An 18,405-nucleotide genomic window follows, 5' to 3' on the forward strand; every position below is an offset into this window, starting at 1 on the left:
CCCAGTCAGAGTCCTGACCTCAACCCGATTGAAATGCTGTGGCATGACGTTAAGAGAGCGATTCACACCAGACATCCCAAGAATATTGCTACACTGAAACAGTTTTGTGAAGAGGAGTGGTCCAAAATTACTCCAGATCGTTGTGCAGGTCTGATCTGCAACTACAGGAAACGTTTGGTTGAGGTTATTGCTGCCAAAGGAGGGTCAACCAGTTATTAAGTCCGAAGGTTCACATACTTTTTCCTCCCTGCACTGTGAATGTTTACATGTTATGTGCAATTAAACCATGGCAACATCTAATGTTTGTGTAGTATTATGTTCAGCAGACTGTGTTCTTCTATTGTTGTGACTTAGATGATGTTCAGAGCACATTTTATGCCCAATTCATGCAAAACTCCACGTAATCCCAAGGGGTTCACATACTTTTTCTTGCAACTGTACTTTTGTAAACAGATAATGCCCTCCACATTGAACTGGGCACATTACATGGATATTTTTAAAAAATGTTTGAAAGTGTCCAAGATAAATACCTAGTTGGTAAACAGGGCAAATTAAATGTAAATGTAAAGGCAGGGTGTCAGGAATGGACTCAGCACTGGTGGTGGGACTCACCTGCCGTGTGGGCTGCAGTACCAGAGCTGACCAGCGGGTGCTCTCAGCAGCCAGAAGCTCACTTCTGCAATCAGCCAAACCTGGGACTGATTGCAGAAAGGTGTATTTAAGGCATGGCCAGGCCTGTGATCTGGGCCTTGGTGTATGTTTTCCCATGAGCCTCTGTACCTGGTATCCTGTGTTCCTGCTTCGTTGCTGACCCTGCTTGATCCTGACCTCTGCTGACCGTCTCCTGTTGAACCCCTGGCTTGCCCGACCATCCTTCTGCCTGATCCTTTGTACCGCGCTGCCCGTGAGTTACTGAACCCAGCTTGTGACCCTGACCATTCTCTGCCTGCTCCTTTGGTACCTTGCTGCCCGCACATTGCTGACCTGGCCCGTCTGACCACGCTAACTACTCTGCCATCCATCCATCCTGCACGGATCCAGCCGTCCCTGCTCACACCTTCTGCCTCTTCACATCAGGCTTTCTACCTGCACAAACCTCTGGCGGATCCCTCTACCACTAGCAGGTGTGCTCAGGGGCCGCGACCTGGTTCCTGTCTGCTCCAAGTCCATCCCCACCATCAGGGGCCCTGGTGAATAAGCAGACTGGGACTTAGACTCCGCGCCCTGGGGAATCCTGTCCTGGGGACCGCTAGAGGTACCATCAAACGGTCATTACAGAATCCTACGGCCGGCCTGACCATTCCACCTCTCCAGCCCTGACTACGCCTGTGTTCCTGCACCTACTAAGATTAGTGGAAGGTTGGTTTGCTCATTGTGCGTTTATATATATATATATATATCTGGGTGGCTAATAATAAACTGTATTATTATACTGTACCTGAGACCTGCGTTTCCCTGTGTCAGTCCACACCTTTCTGGTCATTCCTAGATTCCTGACACAGGGCTTGAAAATTTTGCTTTGAATCTAGGAGCCAGCTAAAAAAGTTATTAGCTAGTTTTCTGTTAACGTAGCATGTGTTGTCAATGCCCAGGGCAAGGCAACTTTTGGGCAACAAGCTTCACCCAATGCAATTTGCTGAGCGACGATCACAGCAAAACCGCACCATATTTTAGGTGCCATTGAGAATAAAGAGAATCTGCCAGGATACCAAAATGCCCAGGTGTAAATAGTTCACACATATGCGATTCTGAATGCATTTTCAAACTCACAGATTCACATGACAGGCTACATATTATGTGTTCCTATTGAGGTGGTTAACAAAGATGTGATGGGAGGCATTTTTGCATTAAAGTCAATGAGAGGCGTTTTTGCACTGAAGTCAATGGGATGCAATTTTGCATTGCAGTCATTGGGGGGCAGTGTGTGAACCCAGGCGCCAGGACACAATTTCTAGTCAACATGGCAACCTGTGATTTGTCGAGTCCTGAAGTAGTGGTTTAGTTTAAAGTATTTTGCCTATTATTTGCCATTCCCTAGGCTCCCAGAGTCAGATAAAGAACAATATAAAATTATATGTAGTGATTTAGGTTCTTTATTGCATTTCATATAAACATTACAGACTGGCGTTCTTCTTTAAAGAAAAATTCAAGGCAGATCAGATTATATTTTTACATTCATCCAGCTTGCACATTATATATATATATATATATATACATATATACACACACACATTTTATATATATATATATATATATATATATATATATATATATATATATATATATATACACACACACACACACACACAATATATATATATATATATATATATATATATATATATATATATATACACACACACATATGGGCGGCACAGTGGTTAGCACTTCAATTCCCAACCATGGCGCCTCCTGCATGGAGTTTGCATGTTCTCCCTGTGTTCGTGTGGGTTTCCTCCCACACTCCAAAGACATGCTGGTAGGTCAATTGGCTTCTGTCCTAGTTTCATCCCTGGCCATGTGGGATCTCCTACATGGTAGGGGTTGGGGAAAGACCTGGCAACCTACCCTGTAAAATAATTGCTAAGAGAATTCATGGAAAAAAGTCGCTTGCGAGTGATGGTCCATGCAATCGCCAAGGGTCGGATACAACTGAATGGATAGATAGATACACACATACAAACACTTCCCCTTGAAGCTGGAGTTCACTGAGGCAGACATTGCTAATCCTGTGATCTTCACTTGCTTCTGGGTCCCGTGCTGAGCAGCCGGCTGAATGCAGTGTTAATACGGGAGTTTAGCTGCTCAGCACAGGCCATTCAGAGATAGCTTTTTCTGAGTGAATGCAAAGAATTCTCTGATTGGATGAAGTGGACAGCATGGAATCACCACCCCACCTCGCCCAATCAGATAACGCTTTGCAATTTCTGAGAAAATGCCAAGCATTCTCTGTATAGCACTTGGGCTGAGTGGCTGACCTCCTGCACAATGCATTAAGCCTGCTGTTCCGCATAGGACCCGGAAGCAAGTGGGGAATCGTGAAGCACAAGTATCTACTTCAGTAATTTCCAGCTTCCAGGGGCATCAGCCAGGTATGACATTAAAACAGTTATATTGGTCCAAGTTAGATCAATGTATGTAAAAATATACTACGCCTGAAATTCATCTTTAAACCACCTAAAGTCCATCTTTTATAACATAAACAGGTTTTCTTCCAGTAGGTAATACACTCTAAAAAGTAAATGCTCACCTTTTCCACATATATTTCTCCATAAGCATATTTGGGTGCTGTTGGTGGGATAGGACCTTCAGGGATTTTCTTATACTGAAAGAAATAAAATGAAACATGGATTAATTAGGGCTATTTAAACTGCAACCTGTTAAGTAACATTGTACAAGGTATTGTAGCAATCACAGACATGAGATTAAACTTCATCACACTTCCTTAAACTGAACCTCTCCAAAACCGAGTTTCTTGTCTTCCCCCCAGCCCGGACCCCACCCCCCATTGATTTCTCCATCACATCCAACAACGCCACCATCAAACCCGCCCCGCAGGCCAGAGTACTTGGTGTCATTCTGGACTCCAACCTATCCTTCCAGCCCCAAGTCCAATCTTTAACAAACTCATGCAGACTCCACCTCCGCAACATCGCCAAAATCCGCACGTTCCTAACCCCAGAAACCACTAAACAGCTCATCCACTCCCTCATCATATCACGACTCGACTACTGCAACTCCCTCCTCACTGGCCTTCCTCGCAGCTGGCTATCCCCGCTTCAGTCGATCCTGAATACGGCTGCCAGACTCATTCACCTTTCCAACCGCTCCATCTCCGCCACCCCCCTCTGCCAATCCCTCCACTGGCTTCCGATTGTGCAACGGATCAAATTCAAAATCCTAACACTGACGTACAAAGCCGTCCACCATACTGCCCCGAACTACATCACTGACCTAATATCCAAGTACCGCCCAGCACGCACACTCCACTCCTCACAAGACCTCCTTCTCTCTAGTTCCCTGGTCTCCTCCTCCCATGCCCGCCTCCAGGACTTCTCCAGGGTGTCACCCATCCTTTGGAACTCCCTGCCCCAACCCATCAGATTATCACCTACTCACCTCTCCTTTAGGCGCACCCTGAAAACCCATTTCTTCAGGGAAGCCTACCCCACCCCCTGCAAACCTGCCGACCTCCTCCACTCTTCCTACCACCCCATCCCCCACAGCTTTCTCCTCCTGTACCACTATCCCCTCCCTCCTAGATTGTAAGCTCGAAAGAGCAGGGCCCTCGATCCCCTCATGTTTTGCATTGTATTGATATTCTGTCACATGTTCTGTCCCCCTTTGTAATGTACAGCACTGAGCGAACTATTGGCGCTTTATAAATACTGTGTAATAATAATAATAATCACACTGTTATCAGGCAGGTTACCTGACACACTATGCCTGTCGTTGCTACCCCAAGTACTGGTCGGATTAAAAGGGGCAACAACTGGCCGTGAAGTATAGAAAATTATTCCTACCATCCCACTCCCAAGATAAGTGGCCTGCCGTTCCCTCCATTTATTTACACAAGTATTTTTGCCTTGCCCTGTTTGTGGATGCAGTAATGGACTGGAATACCTTGGGGTGGTTAGACTGTGTCTGGTGATCTGACTATCCTATGCCATGAAGTTTTGGATATTACGGATAACTGTTGCAGCCAATAAATCTGTGATATGGGTTACTGTACATAACTGCATTTTAAATATTGTTATTAAAGTAAACCTGTCCATACAAAACACAAAGATGGGCACGGCCAGTAACAAAAGTGTCTATATACAGCACTGACTTAGTAAAATACATCTCCTGTCTGGTTTGTGAAGTCCCCAAGTCAGACATGTCTAGTCCTCATTCCACAATGTAATATTTTATTTATTTCAGGTACTTATATAGCGCCGTCAATTTACGCAGCGCTTTACATATATATATATATATATTGTACATTCACATCAGTCCCTAACCCTCAAGGGGCGTACAATCTAAGGTCCCTAACTTACATTCATATACTAGGGCCAATTTAGACAGGAACCAATTAACCTACCAGCATATCTTTTGAGTGTGGGAGGAAACTGGAGTACCCAGAGGAAACCCACGCAGGCACAGGGAAAATATGCAAACTCCAGACAGGTGATGTTGTGGTTGGGATTCGAACCAACGACCCGAGTACTGCCAGGCAGAATTGGTAACCATTTAATACAGGAAACCAAAGACCTATTAAAAGGACGGTGATGTGATATGTAGGTGGCATAGCTAAAATCTTACTTTGGTCTTGGGACTTTCCATAGCATGGAAGGTTATGTCAGTTTTATATTTATCACAGACAATAAAGCATAACATACTTCTTATTTTAAGAAAAAGGATGAACGTATTTTAGAGAACAACAGTAAGAGAATAGTAGAAATTGATTCAGGCTTACAGACTTTACCAGCAAAAGATATGCCAAAGGATTTGGTGCACAAATTAAGCAAAGGAATGATAATTCAAATCAAGTTGTTTTAAGTAAAAGAAATGGAGCTAATAGCAAAGGCAGTGCATAAAACCAAAATAATACCTTTTTTATAACCTCTCGAATGGCAAAATATTTATCTGTCAGGTCTCCAGCTTCAGATAAAGGTGCATCATAATCGTAGCTTGTGGGTTGCGGTTCATATGGCGTATTTGCTCCTATAAGCAATAAAGTATTGACCGTAAACACCAAAAAAAGTTGAGTAGATAAATTTCTGTGACCTAAAGATTTGGTACTTGGATAAATTCTAAATGGGTATCTTCTAACGCACAAAATAGTTTTGATAAGCATTACTTTTCTTTAAGGTCATAAGTCTCTGCCCGAATCACACACCTACTGAGCGACATATCAGATTGGATGTCGCACCACTTCCTTAAACTGAACCTCTCCAAGACCGAGTTTCTTGTCTTCCCCCCAGCCCGGACACCACCCCCCATTGATTTCTCCATCAAGTCCAACAACTCCACCATCAAACCCGCCCCGCAGGCCAGAGTACTTGGTTTCATTCTGGACTCCAACCTATCCTTCCAGCCCCAAGTCCAATCTTTAACAAACTCATGCAGACTCCACCTCCGCAACATCGCCAAAATCCGCACGTTCCTAACCCCAGAAACCACTAAACAGCTCATCCACTCCCTCATCATATCACGACTCGACTACTGCAACTCCCTCCTCACTGGCCTGCCTCGCCGCTGGCTATCCCCGCTTCAGTCCATCCTGAATACGGCAGCCAGACTCATTCACCTTTCCAACCGCTCCATCTCCGCCACCCCCCTCTGCCAATCCCTCCACTGGCTTCCGATTGCGCAACGGATCAAATTCAAAATCCTAACACTGACGTTAATTAACAAGGGGAGGCCTGTGGGGTCACTTCAGCCAGACTACACCTTTTTTATAACAATGTTCATGTTTTTAATGCTGGCCTTACACATATAGAGTGTTTCCATACAGCCTGCACAGATTCATCGAGTAGGCTACACATCGCGTATGGACAAACCTACCTGCGACGACTGTATTTTGACAGCTGACACCTCCCAAGTTCGATTTTTTTTCAACTGAGGAATGCTAAACAGGAGGCAACCAACAGGGTCACCCATCCTGAACCAATATTACGTCTTCATGCACACTGGGCGTCCTAAAAACGCCGGTAGCGTTAGCTGTAAAAGTCACTTTAAAAACGTTTTTTTAACACAAAAAGAAAAACAAAATTTTGGGCAAAAAAACACCTAAAAATGCTGGTTTGCCACGTTTTACTTTTTTTTTTCCACATTTACCAGTGTTAGAGTGTTTTTACAGTTAAACAAAACTCCTCTAGAAACCCACTAGTTCTGGGGTTTTTTTCCAGGCAAAAAACACCCTTGCCAAAAAAAGCTGTTTAGAGCCTATGCACATAGGATAACATGCTGCAGAGTTTACTGGCTGTAGAAACCCCCCCCCCCCGCAAAATCCAAAAAACGTCCAGTGTGCACGAGGACTGCTAGTTAATCATGAACTGGATAACATTGAAATAATGTATGATTAGCTTAGTAATAAAATCTGTTTAAAGTGTCAACAAAAATATAGCACCAGACAGATTCAGACTTTTATTTAGTGTGATTGTGATGGCATTTTGAGGACAGGGATATTAATTTCTTTCCATCTCTCTCTCTCTCTCAAAAAACAAAAGGGAATTTTGACTTACCAGTAAATTCTATATCTTGGAGAACAGTACAGGACAGAAATTCATTGACTTTGGGTCACATGCCAATACCTGACAGGACACTGGAAACTTTTTTGATTGGAATGCCCCAGTACACCCTCATATAACCCCATCCACTTTGTAGGACTTTTGTAGCAAGCAAAAACAAGAAACAAATAACAAAGGGGAGGGACCTGCGTCCTGTAATAAAAGCTAAGATATGCACCAAATCAATAAATAAAGTGTAGCACTCCTAAATACACAGTCACTACATCCAAACAAATTAATTAGTTCAACCCAATACATATTATAGTATAATATTATCAACAGTGACAACACATATACATAAATGGGTTTTCTGGCATTATTTATTATATGCGTGGTCACTATTGATAACATCATATTGGTTAGTTCACATTTTTACTATTTTATATTATGTAGTGTATCATGCTACACATGCATTGTTGTTTGCTTGCCATTAAATAATTCTGTCCCTTCTTCACTCTGTATCGAAGGGATTATGATTATTATTATACAGTATTTATAAAGCGCCAATAGTTTGCTCAGCGCTGTACATTACAAAGGGGGACAGAACATGTGACAGAACAATACCAATACAATGCAAAACATGAGGGGATCGAGGGCCCTGCTCTTTCGAGCTTACAATCTAGGAGGGAGGGGATAGTGGTACAGGAGGAGATAGCTGTGGGGGATGGAGTGGTAGGAAGAGTGGAGGAGGTCGGCAAGTTAGCAGGGGGTATGGTAGGCTTCCCTGAAGAGATGGGTTTTCAGGGTGCGCCTAAAGGAGAGGAGAGTAGGTGATAATCTGATGGGTTGGGGCAGGGAGTTCCAGAGGATGGGTGACACCCTGGAGAAGTCCTGGAGGCGGGCATGGGAGGAGGAGACCAGGGAACTAGAGAGACGAAGGTCTTGTGAGGAGCGGAGTGTGCGTGTTGGGTGGTACTTGGATATTAGGTCAGTGATGTAGTTCGGGGCAGTATGGTGGACGGCTTTGTACGTCAGCGTTAGGATTTTGAATTTGATCCGTTGCGCAATCGGAAGCCAGTGAAGGGATTGGCAGAGGGGGGTGGCAGAAACGGAGCGGTTGGAAAGGTGAATGAGTCTGGCAGCCGTATTCAGGATCGACTGAAGCAGGGATAGCCAGCGGCGAGGCAGGCCAGTGAGGAGGGAGTTGCAGTAGTCGAGTCGTGATATGATGAGGGAGTGGATGAGCTGTTTAGTGGTTTCTGGGGTTAGGAACGTGCGGATTTTGGCAATGTTGCGGAGGTGGAGTCTGCACGAGTTAGTTAAAGATTGGACTCGGGGTTGGAAGGATAGGTTGGAGTCCAGAATGACACCAAGTACTCTGGCCTGCGGGGCGGGTTTGATGGTGGCGTTGTTGGATGTGATGGAGAAGTCAATGATGCCCTACATAGTAAGTTCCAGCCTTCCTCTTATTCATGCTTTAGCCTCCATTCACTGCATGTACTGCAGCTAGACACACTGAACTTTTTTGACCCATCTGATGTTCATCTGTGAAGATCTGCATAAAAGTTTTCAATTAAAGTTTTCTGTGATCTGCAAGATGTAATTTGGATTGAGTCACTGTCTGCCAGGCTACAGAGACTGTATGTTACGCTATCTCATCAAAACGTGTTCAGTTATAGAGATCACACCTTCAGTGCTTAGATTGCAGAACATAGGGGGCTGTACTAATTAATCTGCACTTTATTTACTGATTTAGCATTTAGGTGTGAATCACTATTAGTGTTTAGCTGCTCTTAGGTGTTAGGGTTTAAGGTTGGAATTTTGTTTTCTGCAAAGGGATTGGGGGTTTGTTTATAATCCAAGATATGTAATTCACTATCAAGTCAACATTACCCTTATCCTAATTGTACAGTACAGGAAACAGGACAGGAAGCCATATACCGTAGGACATCCCCATGCAATAAACTGAGAGGTGAGTAACAACAAAAAAAACAAAAAAACAAAAAAGTATGAGTTAACAGATCCTAAACACTCAGATTATAGCAATAAAACTCCCAAGTGCCCTTTTAAAGCTGGTCATACACTAGTATACTTTTGAAAATACATTTGTATGAAAATTTGTACAAATATTCACATGAAAATTCTCATCAGTACATACAATGACATAATAAATGTTTAAAAGTACTTAAAAAGACATTTGCTTTTAACATTCGATTTTTTAGTGAATGGACTTTCCCAAACGAAAGTCTCATTCACAGTTAGAAATTTGTCTGTTGGTGGAAAATGTTTTAAGAAAATTCTACTTCTACTGTGTATGGCCACACAGGAAATGTAAAGATTCTTCTGAGGTGCCCCTTCATTGCTGGATTGTCTGACTGGAGTATTCCTGTGAAAAACTGTGAATTCCACACATAACTATTTCTGAACTTATAATTACATTTAAAATTAAATGATGAGTTCTGAGCAAATCAGTAACATGAAGATATCATTTTCACTGATGTGACATAATGAAAATTGAATTCTGTGGGTTGCTACTTACTCTTTTCACCGCCATACACTAACCGAAAAATTGTTCGAAATTTGCCCATTTTGAACATTCATTTTTCGTTCAGTTAATGGGTGTCATTTGAAAATCATTTAAGACATTAAAGACTCAAAAAATATAACAAAGAGAACTTAACAGAAAAATGTATGTGTGTAAGGAGCATGTGAGAGAGAACTAACCTAAAGTTCAACGTCTGTTTGCATGAAGATTATTCGAATTTTCAGTCGTCACACAGGATGACATTTGAACAATTTAATTGGTTGAAATTTGGTACCTACATGATAGTAGTCATTTGCTCTAAACATTTGAATTTTCATTTACACTGTGCTTGACTGAAAAATTTTTCTGTTAGTGTATGGCCAGCATAATCCAAAAAATATGTAGACGTTTGCAGGAAGACTACAACAAGCTACTTAAAGTATTTCTGAACTGCATATGCAAGTGGGGCTTAGTACAATGCATAAGCCACTAAACCAAAGAAAATTTAATAATTAGCTTTTATTATCAATAAACAGATTTTTTTTCTAATTTTATAGCTGAACTCTGGCACAAGTATTTTCAGTACAATGCATGCGTCATTTGCCACAAATCATACCTTCACTGTATGTGCAACTAATGCTTTTACAAAGCAAGCTAATCACTTGTAAAAGTGACTGCAATAATCCCTAGACTGCACATTCTATAACGTGTCCCTCTTTCCCTTAATTGCAAGCTACATTATGTTAGCACCGCTTGTTGCAATTTCTTTCAGTAAACCGTTGAAAATCAATATTTCAGCATATAAATGATTTATGAAGCAGTTATAGAAAATGAGAACGAAAAAATGTTTCCAACTCTGAAGGAGAGCCAGGTAGTAGATGGAAGTCTCCAGGGCGAGAACAGCCGCGTGTTCCAGAACCCAAAAAGGCCGCCACGGCACTTCCGGAAAACGTCAATACGTCACGTGCCCCGGTCGCGTTTCGTCACATCCTGTTGAAAAAGTCCGGATGTGACGAAACGCGTCCGGGGCACGTGACGTGGTGACGTATTGACGTTTTCCGGAAGTGCCGTGGCGGCCATTTTGGGTTCTGGAACACGCGGCTGTTCTCACCCTGGAGACTTCCATCTACTACCTGGCTCTCCTTCAGAGTGGTATGGCCATGAATATATAGTTACCGCTGAGGAGTGATGTTGTTTTGACCATCTCACTATATGGAAGCTGATCTCATCAAATTTTAATGTAAGTTGCTACAATAAAATATGTTTGTCATCTAATACATATACTGACCCCTGGTCTGTTTATGAGGTCTATGGGAAGTGTTTGGAGAAGATGGTAGAATAATGTTTGGAGGCAATCTCATCTCTATTATGGATCCTATGCCGATTTTATCTATGTTAGGGTAATTATGCACTTTTTATATTGTGTGCAGTGGATTTAATAATTGAGTTGTTGGAGTCCTGACATTTCACGATTGCTCTGGCACTTTAGTTTGTCTGCATGTGACACGTTTGGCACTTTATTACAATACCTGGGATAATACACTATGTTTAGAATCTTTTTCTCTGAGGTATATGAAGATCTTCTGGAGTATACCATCAATCTTATTCGGGGATACGAATTATTGTGAAATCACCTGCAAGAATTTTTGGACTTTAATTTGGACTTTACTTGGACTTTAGGTGTAGTGACACTTTATATGTGTTTATTTAATCAAGTTTGCTTACTATTATTTTTATTTATTTAAGTTCCATTTGTTGAATAGATTTTAATGTAAGAATGACATGAGCAATAAGAATTGCATGGCCCAAATGTAAACTATGTATTGACAGGAATGATATGAAACTTCTGTCTACCTGCCTATCCAACATTTCTACCATTACCCACAATTTACAATTTACAACAATTGCAACTGTCATATAACAATCCAAGCACTTGCTTTATGTTCCAAGACAAGACTACTAATTTAGCACAATTTTGAAAAAGCTTTACCATTCCAGTAGCCAAAATTGGTTCCACCTATAAACATATACCTGATGGACAAAGAAGAAAATATTTCAAATTTCAAATAAACTGTAGTTCACATAAATTATTGTGTTTCTTAGTCCAACTCACATATTGCAATTTGCTCCATGATCAAGAATTTCAGTTAATGTTTTGACGATTCTATCTGTTGCAACAACAGAATGTCGTTCTCCCCAGTGATCCAGCCAGCCTGTATAAAATTCAGAATTTATCTGTAAAACAGTAGATTAAATAAAATGAATCACAAAATAAAAGATACAGCAAAAACACTATAAACATCTAGATTTCCTTTTTTTTTTGGAAGACGCCTATGGTTTGTATCTGTTACACAAATATAAAACATTACTTTCTCTCTTTTTACAGAAGAAAACATACTATATGGTCATGCAGGTGTTGGCACCATAGCTTTTAAACAATCATGTCCAGTCTATTAAGTAGCCCTACTTGTTAATGTTGCTTGTACAGCATGAACAGGCCATTTTTTTCATTGTCTCGACTTTCAGATGCTGCACATTGAAGTTTATTAGGACGCAGCGGCTGCATGGACGCAGATAGACATGTGACAGGTGTGCCGGTGAGCGGCCACCAAACACAGACAGTGTGAAGAGACCTGATCTCTCTCTGCTGCAGTTCAATAGTAATTACATGGCTACTCCCCACCCTCTAACTGGACAATGAAGGGAGAAGCAGCACACGGACAAGCTCATCACCCTATCATTCTGCCCTCTCCTCCTATCAGCACACCCCTCACACTGCAGCACCACCAATTGACTCCTTGTATTTCTTCCTCCCCCCTTCTGTGTTCTGCCGTACAGGGACTGATGCAAAGCCAAATTCAAGCACTCAAATGGCTTGCGTTTAGCAAGACACAGTTAACAATATATTAGTAATTTGTCTTTTATCCCATAAGAAAATTTTGGGTATTGGTGTAAACATTTATATATCGAAAAGTTTGTTGAAATATGTAAAGGAAATGGTCAGTTTAGGTTGGTCATACACAAACATATCGGCATATCTGAGACACTGCTCTCCCAACCAGCCTTCACAGTATTGGAGTGAGAATGGTCTCCGCCAAAAGGCAATGCCCCCCTGACTCATGGTGGCTGGTCAGAAGAAAAGCATCTCTTTCATTTTATGTACAGTTGTGTTCAAAATAATAGCAGTCAGACATCACTAACCTGATCAATCACTGTTTTTGGCAGAAATGATATTTCTACATGGCAAATAATTTCCTAGCAGGTGTAGTAGAGTAATAGAAATCCAACAGACCCAACAGTCATAACATGCATGCTGCTGATTCTGTATAATTGAATCACTCATTGAAAGGGGCGTGTTCAAAATAATAGCCGTGTGGAGTTCTATTAGTGAGGTCATTCATTCTTTGAAAAACAGGTGGCAATTATTGCCCTTATTTAAGGAAGGAAGGCAGGAAATGTTGTACATGCTGGTTACAGTGCATTTCTCTCTGAAATTCTGAGGAAAATGGGTCGTTCCAGGCATTGTTCAGAAGAACGGCGTACCTTGATTAAAAAGTTGATTGGAGAGGGGAAACATATAAAGAAGTGCAGAAAATGATAGGCTGCTCAGCTAAAATGATCGCAAATGCTTTAAAATGGCAACCAAAACCTGAAAGACGTGGAAGAAAGCGAAAAACTACCATTGGAATGGATAGAAGAATAGCTAAAATGGCGCGGACTCAGCCAACAATCAGCTCCAGGAAGATGAAAGAAGGTGTAAAGTTCCCTGTGAGGACTGTTACAATTAGAAGACGCCTATGTGAAGCCAAGCTATCTGCAAGAAGTCCCCGCAAAGTCCCACTGTTGGAAAAAAGACGTGCTGAAGAGGTTACAATTTGCCAAAGAGCACATTGACTGGCCTAAAGAGAAATGGTGCAACAATTTGTGGACTGATGAAAGTAAGATTGTTCTTTTTGGGTCTAGTGGCCGGAGACAGTTTGTCAGATGACCCCCAAACACTGAATTCAAGCCACAGTACACTGTGAAGACAGTGAAGCATGGTGGTGCAAGCATCATGATATGGGGATGTTTCTCATACTACGGTGTTGGGCCTATTTATTGCATACCAGGGATCATGGATCAGTTTGAATACATCAGAATACTTGAAGAGGTCATGCTGCCTTATGCTGAAGAGGAAATGCCCTGGAAATGGGTGTTCCAACAAGACAACGACCCCAAACACATCAGTAAACGTGTAACATCTTGGTTCCAGACCAACAAGATTGACGTTATGGAGTGGCCAGCCCAATCCCCAGATCTTAATCCAATAGAAAACTTGTGAGGTGACATCAAAAATGCTGTTTCTGAGGCAAAACCAAGAAATAGAGAAGAACTGTGGAATGTAGTCCAATCATCCTGGGCTGGAATACCTGCTCACAGGTGCCAGAAGTTGGTTGAAACAGTGCGACTACAACCAAATATTCATTAAGTGATTCAAAGGAAAGCAAAATCTTCAAACATTTTTCAGTTTATATAGTGAATGTTTGAGTTTGTAAAGAAGAATACAAACACTGCTATTTTTTGAACCGTCTAATATTCACTTTTCTTCCATTTTTTTAGAGGAACAACACAAATTTGATATATTTTTCTTCATGTTTTGATTTGGAATAGAATGTGTCGTGTTCCCCAATACATTTGTGTGTATGGAAATAAAAGCTATTTTGAGCTTTATTCACTTTTTTCAACACACTGCTATTATTTTGAACACAACTGTATGTGATGCTTTGGATGGACTTCTGCAATCCCCTGCTTTGAGCAGCATTCAGTCTAAGGTCGCATATCAGCATATAAATATATGAACAGGAGGAGATAGGATTCTCTGTAGCTGGTCAGGGAATTTAGCAGGCATTTGAAAAGTCCAGAGCTGTGTGCATTCATGTCCTACCAGCTTGTAGCTTGTGAGTGGAAATAATGATAAGCATGTAGCTAGTTCTTAATATGATTTGGTGGTCGGACCCACCTTGGGCTGCCAACAGTACCGAGAAGGACTGCGTAGCAGCCTGTCTGGGTTCCTCTGCCAAACAGTGTCTTCCGCCCTACAAACCCTTCCAGCAGATCAATAGCTAATACCAGCCCTTTACCCCAAGCATCGTACACAGGAAATATACTAATGTAAAAACTAAATGAGTCATTTTATTGAACAGAAATACAGGTATTTATACACTTCAAAAATAGGGGCAGTCCCCATATGAATAATAAAACCAAATATTACACATTGAGCTAAACATCCCACAATGGTTAGGTAATGAGGTAAAGTTGATACCAGACTAATCACAACAGGAGGATTAGCAAGCAGGCAGAAACAATATGTTATTCAATTAACAATGGGAATTCACACCTAGGAGGCACACAATGGGGAAAAAGACACTCCATACCTAGACAGGATAGGCAAACACAAGTAGACTTAACACCTAAATAAACAGATTACACATAATAGCAGGAGATCACAGCATCAGGTTGTTTTGAGTGGATTATAATATTCTGCTTTGAATCTCTGAGTCTAGGAGGGGGTTGAAGCAGTCAATGCTGGCAATGAGGCTCCAAATCTGTATCTGGGTTCTCCAGTTCTCAGAGTGTGTGTTTCAGGGAGATATGGACTTGAATCCGAAGTAAAACTACTCCAAAGGTCCCTCAGGCACATACCTCCCAAAGAATAGAGCCCCTTTAGACGCAAGGGCCCATAGTAGGCAAGAGGCTAGCCTGCAGTCCCCTCCAAGAGCCTTTGTCCCGGTTGGGTCTGTCACAAGTATTTATTTTATTACAGGTACTTATATAGCGCCTTCAATTAACGCAGAGCTTTACATACAGTTAGGTCCATATATATTTGGACACAGGCACTATTTTTGTTTTTTTCAGGTATTCACCAAAACATATTCAAGCTATAGTTATATAATGGATATGGGCTGAAAGTGCACACTCTGAGGTTTCATGGCCAGGTGTGGGCTATTCCTTTGTTATTTCTTCATCAATTAAGCAGATAAAAGGTCTGGAGTTGATTCTAAGTGTGGTATTTGTATTTGGAATCTATTGCTGTGAACCTACATCATGCGGTCAAAGGAGCTGTCCATGCAAGTGAAACAGGCCATTGTAAGGCTTCAAAAATTATAAAAATCCATCAGAGAGATAGCAGCAACATTAGGAGAGGCCAAATCAACAGTTTGTTACATTCTGAGGAAATAAGAACACAATGATGAGCTCGGATGTCCACAGAAGACAACAGTAGTTGATGATACCAGGATCCTCTCTATGGTAAAGAAAACCCCATTCACAACATCCAGACAAGTGAAGGACACTCTTCAGGAGGAGGGCATATCATTGTCAAAGTCTACAATCAAGAGAAGACTTCACAAGAGCAAATACAGAGGGCTCACCACAAGGTGCAAACCATTCATAAGCCTGAAGAATAGAAAAGCCAGATTAGACTTTGCCAAAAAATATCTAAAAAACCCAGACCAATTCTGCAAAAGCATTCTTTGGACGGATGAAACGAAGATTAATCTGTACCAGAATGAAGGGAAGAAAAAAGTGTGAAGGCTTGGAACAGCTCATGATCCAAAGCACACAATGTCATCTGTAAAAAATGGTGGAGGCAGCGTGATGGCATGGGCATGCATGGATTCCAGTGGCACTGGGTCATTGGTGTTTATTGTTGATGTGACAGAAGACAGAAGCAGGCGGATGAATTCTGCAGTGTTTAGAGATATACTGTCAGCCCAGATTCAGCCAAATGAAAAAAAGCTGATTGGATGGCACTTCACAGTATATTCTACAATGGCCGAGTCAATCACCTGATCTCAACACAATTCAGCATGCATTTCACTTGCTGAAGGCAAATCTAAAATGCAAAAAGACCCGCAAAGAACAACTGAATACAGCTGCAGTTAGAGCCTGGCAAAGCATCAGAAAGGAGGAAACCGAGTCTTTGGTAATGTCCATAGATTCCAGACTTCAGGCAGTCATTACCAGTAAACGATTCTCAACAAAATATTAAAAATGAACATTTTATTTATGATTACATTAATTTTAATACATAATTAACCAAGATGGCGACTGGAGTGGCTGCATGATCGCCAGCTCCAGCACCCCCCGCTGAATCCGCCGCCATCCGGGCGGTAGCGGGCTCCGGAGCAAACACCGGAGGTCCTGCCAACACCCAGAAGGGGTGCTGGGCGCTCTGTCCCTTCGGCGGAGCTCTGACGGCCCGCGGCCTACCGCAGCCCTTAAGCCGCAGTCTTACCTGCCGGCCGCAGCGAACCGAGACGCTTCCGCTCCAGTGTGAGGGGACGCAACCCCCATCGGTACCTACAGCCGCCGCCGCGAACCGAGACGCCGCCGCTTCAGAGGTCCTGCCATCAACCAGGAGGGGTACTGGGCGCTCTGTCCCTTGCGGCCCACCCTTGCGGTCCTCCCTGCCGGCCGCGGCGAACCAAGACGCCGCTGCTCCGCGCCAGAGAGAGGGGAAGCTGCCACCACCACCACCCCTACCGGTATCTACAGCCGCCGCAGAGAGAGGGGAAGCAACAACCACCCCCACCGGTACCTACAGAGTGTAGGAACCCACCACCACCGGCACAGGGGGGGAGAGAGCCCCTGCCTCCTGCTCCCTCCTTTCCTGCCTCCTGTACCGTGAGGAGAAGCCACCGGCACTGACAGGGTAAGCCACCACCTCCAGAACTGCTTCCCAGCTCCCCACCGTGTGCTACACAGCCGCCCCCCATTCTCCTGCCACCGCACAGCTCCGAGCCCCGTCCAATCCGGCGGAGGTGAGCCTGCCACACGGCCTACCGCTCCCACAGTCGCTGGGCCCTATAGCACCCACATGCGCTGGCCCACAGCACCTACAAGCGCCGGCCCACAACACCCCCAGACGCCGGGCCCCAGAGCACCTACCGATGCCTAGCATACAGCACCTACCGACGCCATGCCCTACAGCACCTACAGACGCCGTGCCCTACAGCACCTACAGACGCCAGCCCACAGCACCTACTGACGCCAGCCCACAGCACCTACTGACGCCAGCCCACAGCACCTACTGACGCCAGCCCACAGCACCTACTGACGCCGGCCCACAGCACCCACAGACCGCCGCGACTAGCCAGCAGTTGACCCAGCTGCCCACCACTCTCCCTCTCCTCCCACAGATGAACCCGGCCTACGAGACCCGACTCAGCCTCCGCCACTGTGCGACAGACTCTCTGCATCAATACGCCCGGATGTGCAGGAGGTATGGGGTCACTCAACTAAACATTTAAAGATCGGAAACTGTTGTCTGATCTAACAAAATTTATTTTCATACAGAAGCATTAGCATGTGCAACAGATCAGATTTTAGCATACACAGCATGAATTCATGGATCAATAATGTCTTCCAGGCTGCAAGTTTTGGTATATTAGAGAAAGGAATATTTTCTTTGTGCATTGAAGGCCGCTTATACTGACAGGTCACCATTTGAATACCACAGAATGTCTGAGTATTATTACTGATTATATATATTCTTTACTGCCACAGTCTACCCAGTTTACAAAAGGCTCAAATATGGATGTGGTAAATAATTGAAATATTGTGACTGTGTGTCCAAAGTATGAACTTATGCCGGCAATATGCCGGAGACAAAGGTTGACAGCTGCC

The 18,405-nt window shown here is 43.1% G+C and overlaps 1 protein-coding gene across 3 annotated transcripts in view; it reads right to left on the reverse strand.

The window, feature by feature from the left end:
* The window catches only part of GLB1 (galactosidase beta 1), a 96,246-nt gene that overhangs the window by 35,032 nt on the left and 42,809 nt on the right, over window positions 1–18,405 (reverse strand). For all 3 annotated transcript variants that reach the window (XM_089669449.1, XM_089669451.1, XM_089669452.1), the window contains 4 exons: window positions 11,852–11,973; window positions 11,729–11,769; window positions 5,594–5,706; window positions 3,251–3,325 (listed from right to left, as the gene is read on the reverse strand). In XM_089669449.1, coding sequence (XP_089525575.1) covers window positions 3,251–3,325; window positions 5,594–5,706; window positions 11,729–11,769; window positions 11,852–11,973 — 351 coding nt within the window. The remainder of the gene's footprint in view (window positions 1–3,250; window positions 3,326–5,593; window positions 5,707–11,728; window positions 11,770–11,851; window positions 11,974–18,405) is intronic.

The sequence above is a fragment of the Staurois parvus genome, unplaced genomic scaffold, assembly GCF_062004578.1.
Source record: "Staurois parvus isolate SC_StPar_1 unplaced genomic scaffold, SC_StPar_1.0 ptg000077l, whole genome shotgun sequence".
In the NCBI taxonomy this organism is placed as follows: Eukaryota; Metazoa; Chordata; class Amphibia; order Anura; family Ranidae; genus Staurois; species Staurois parvus.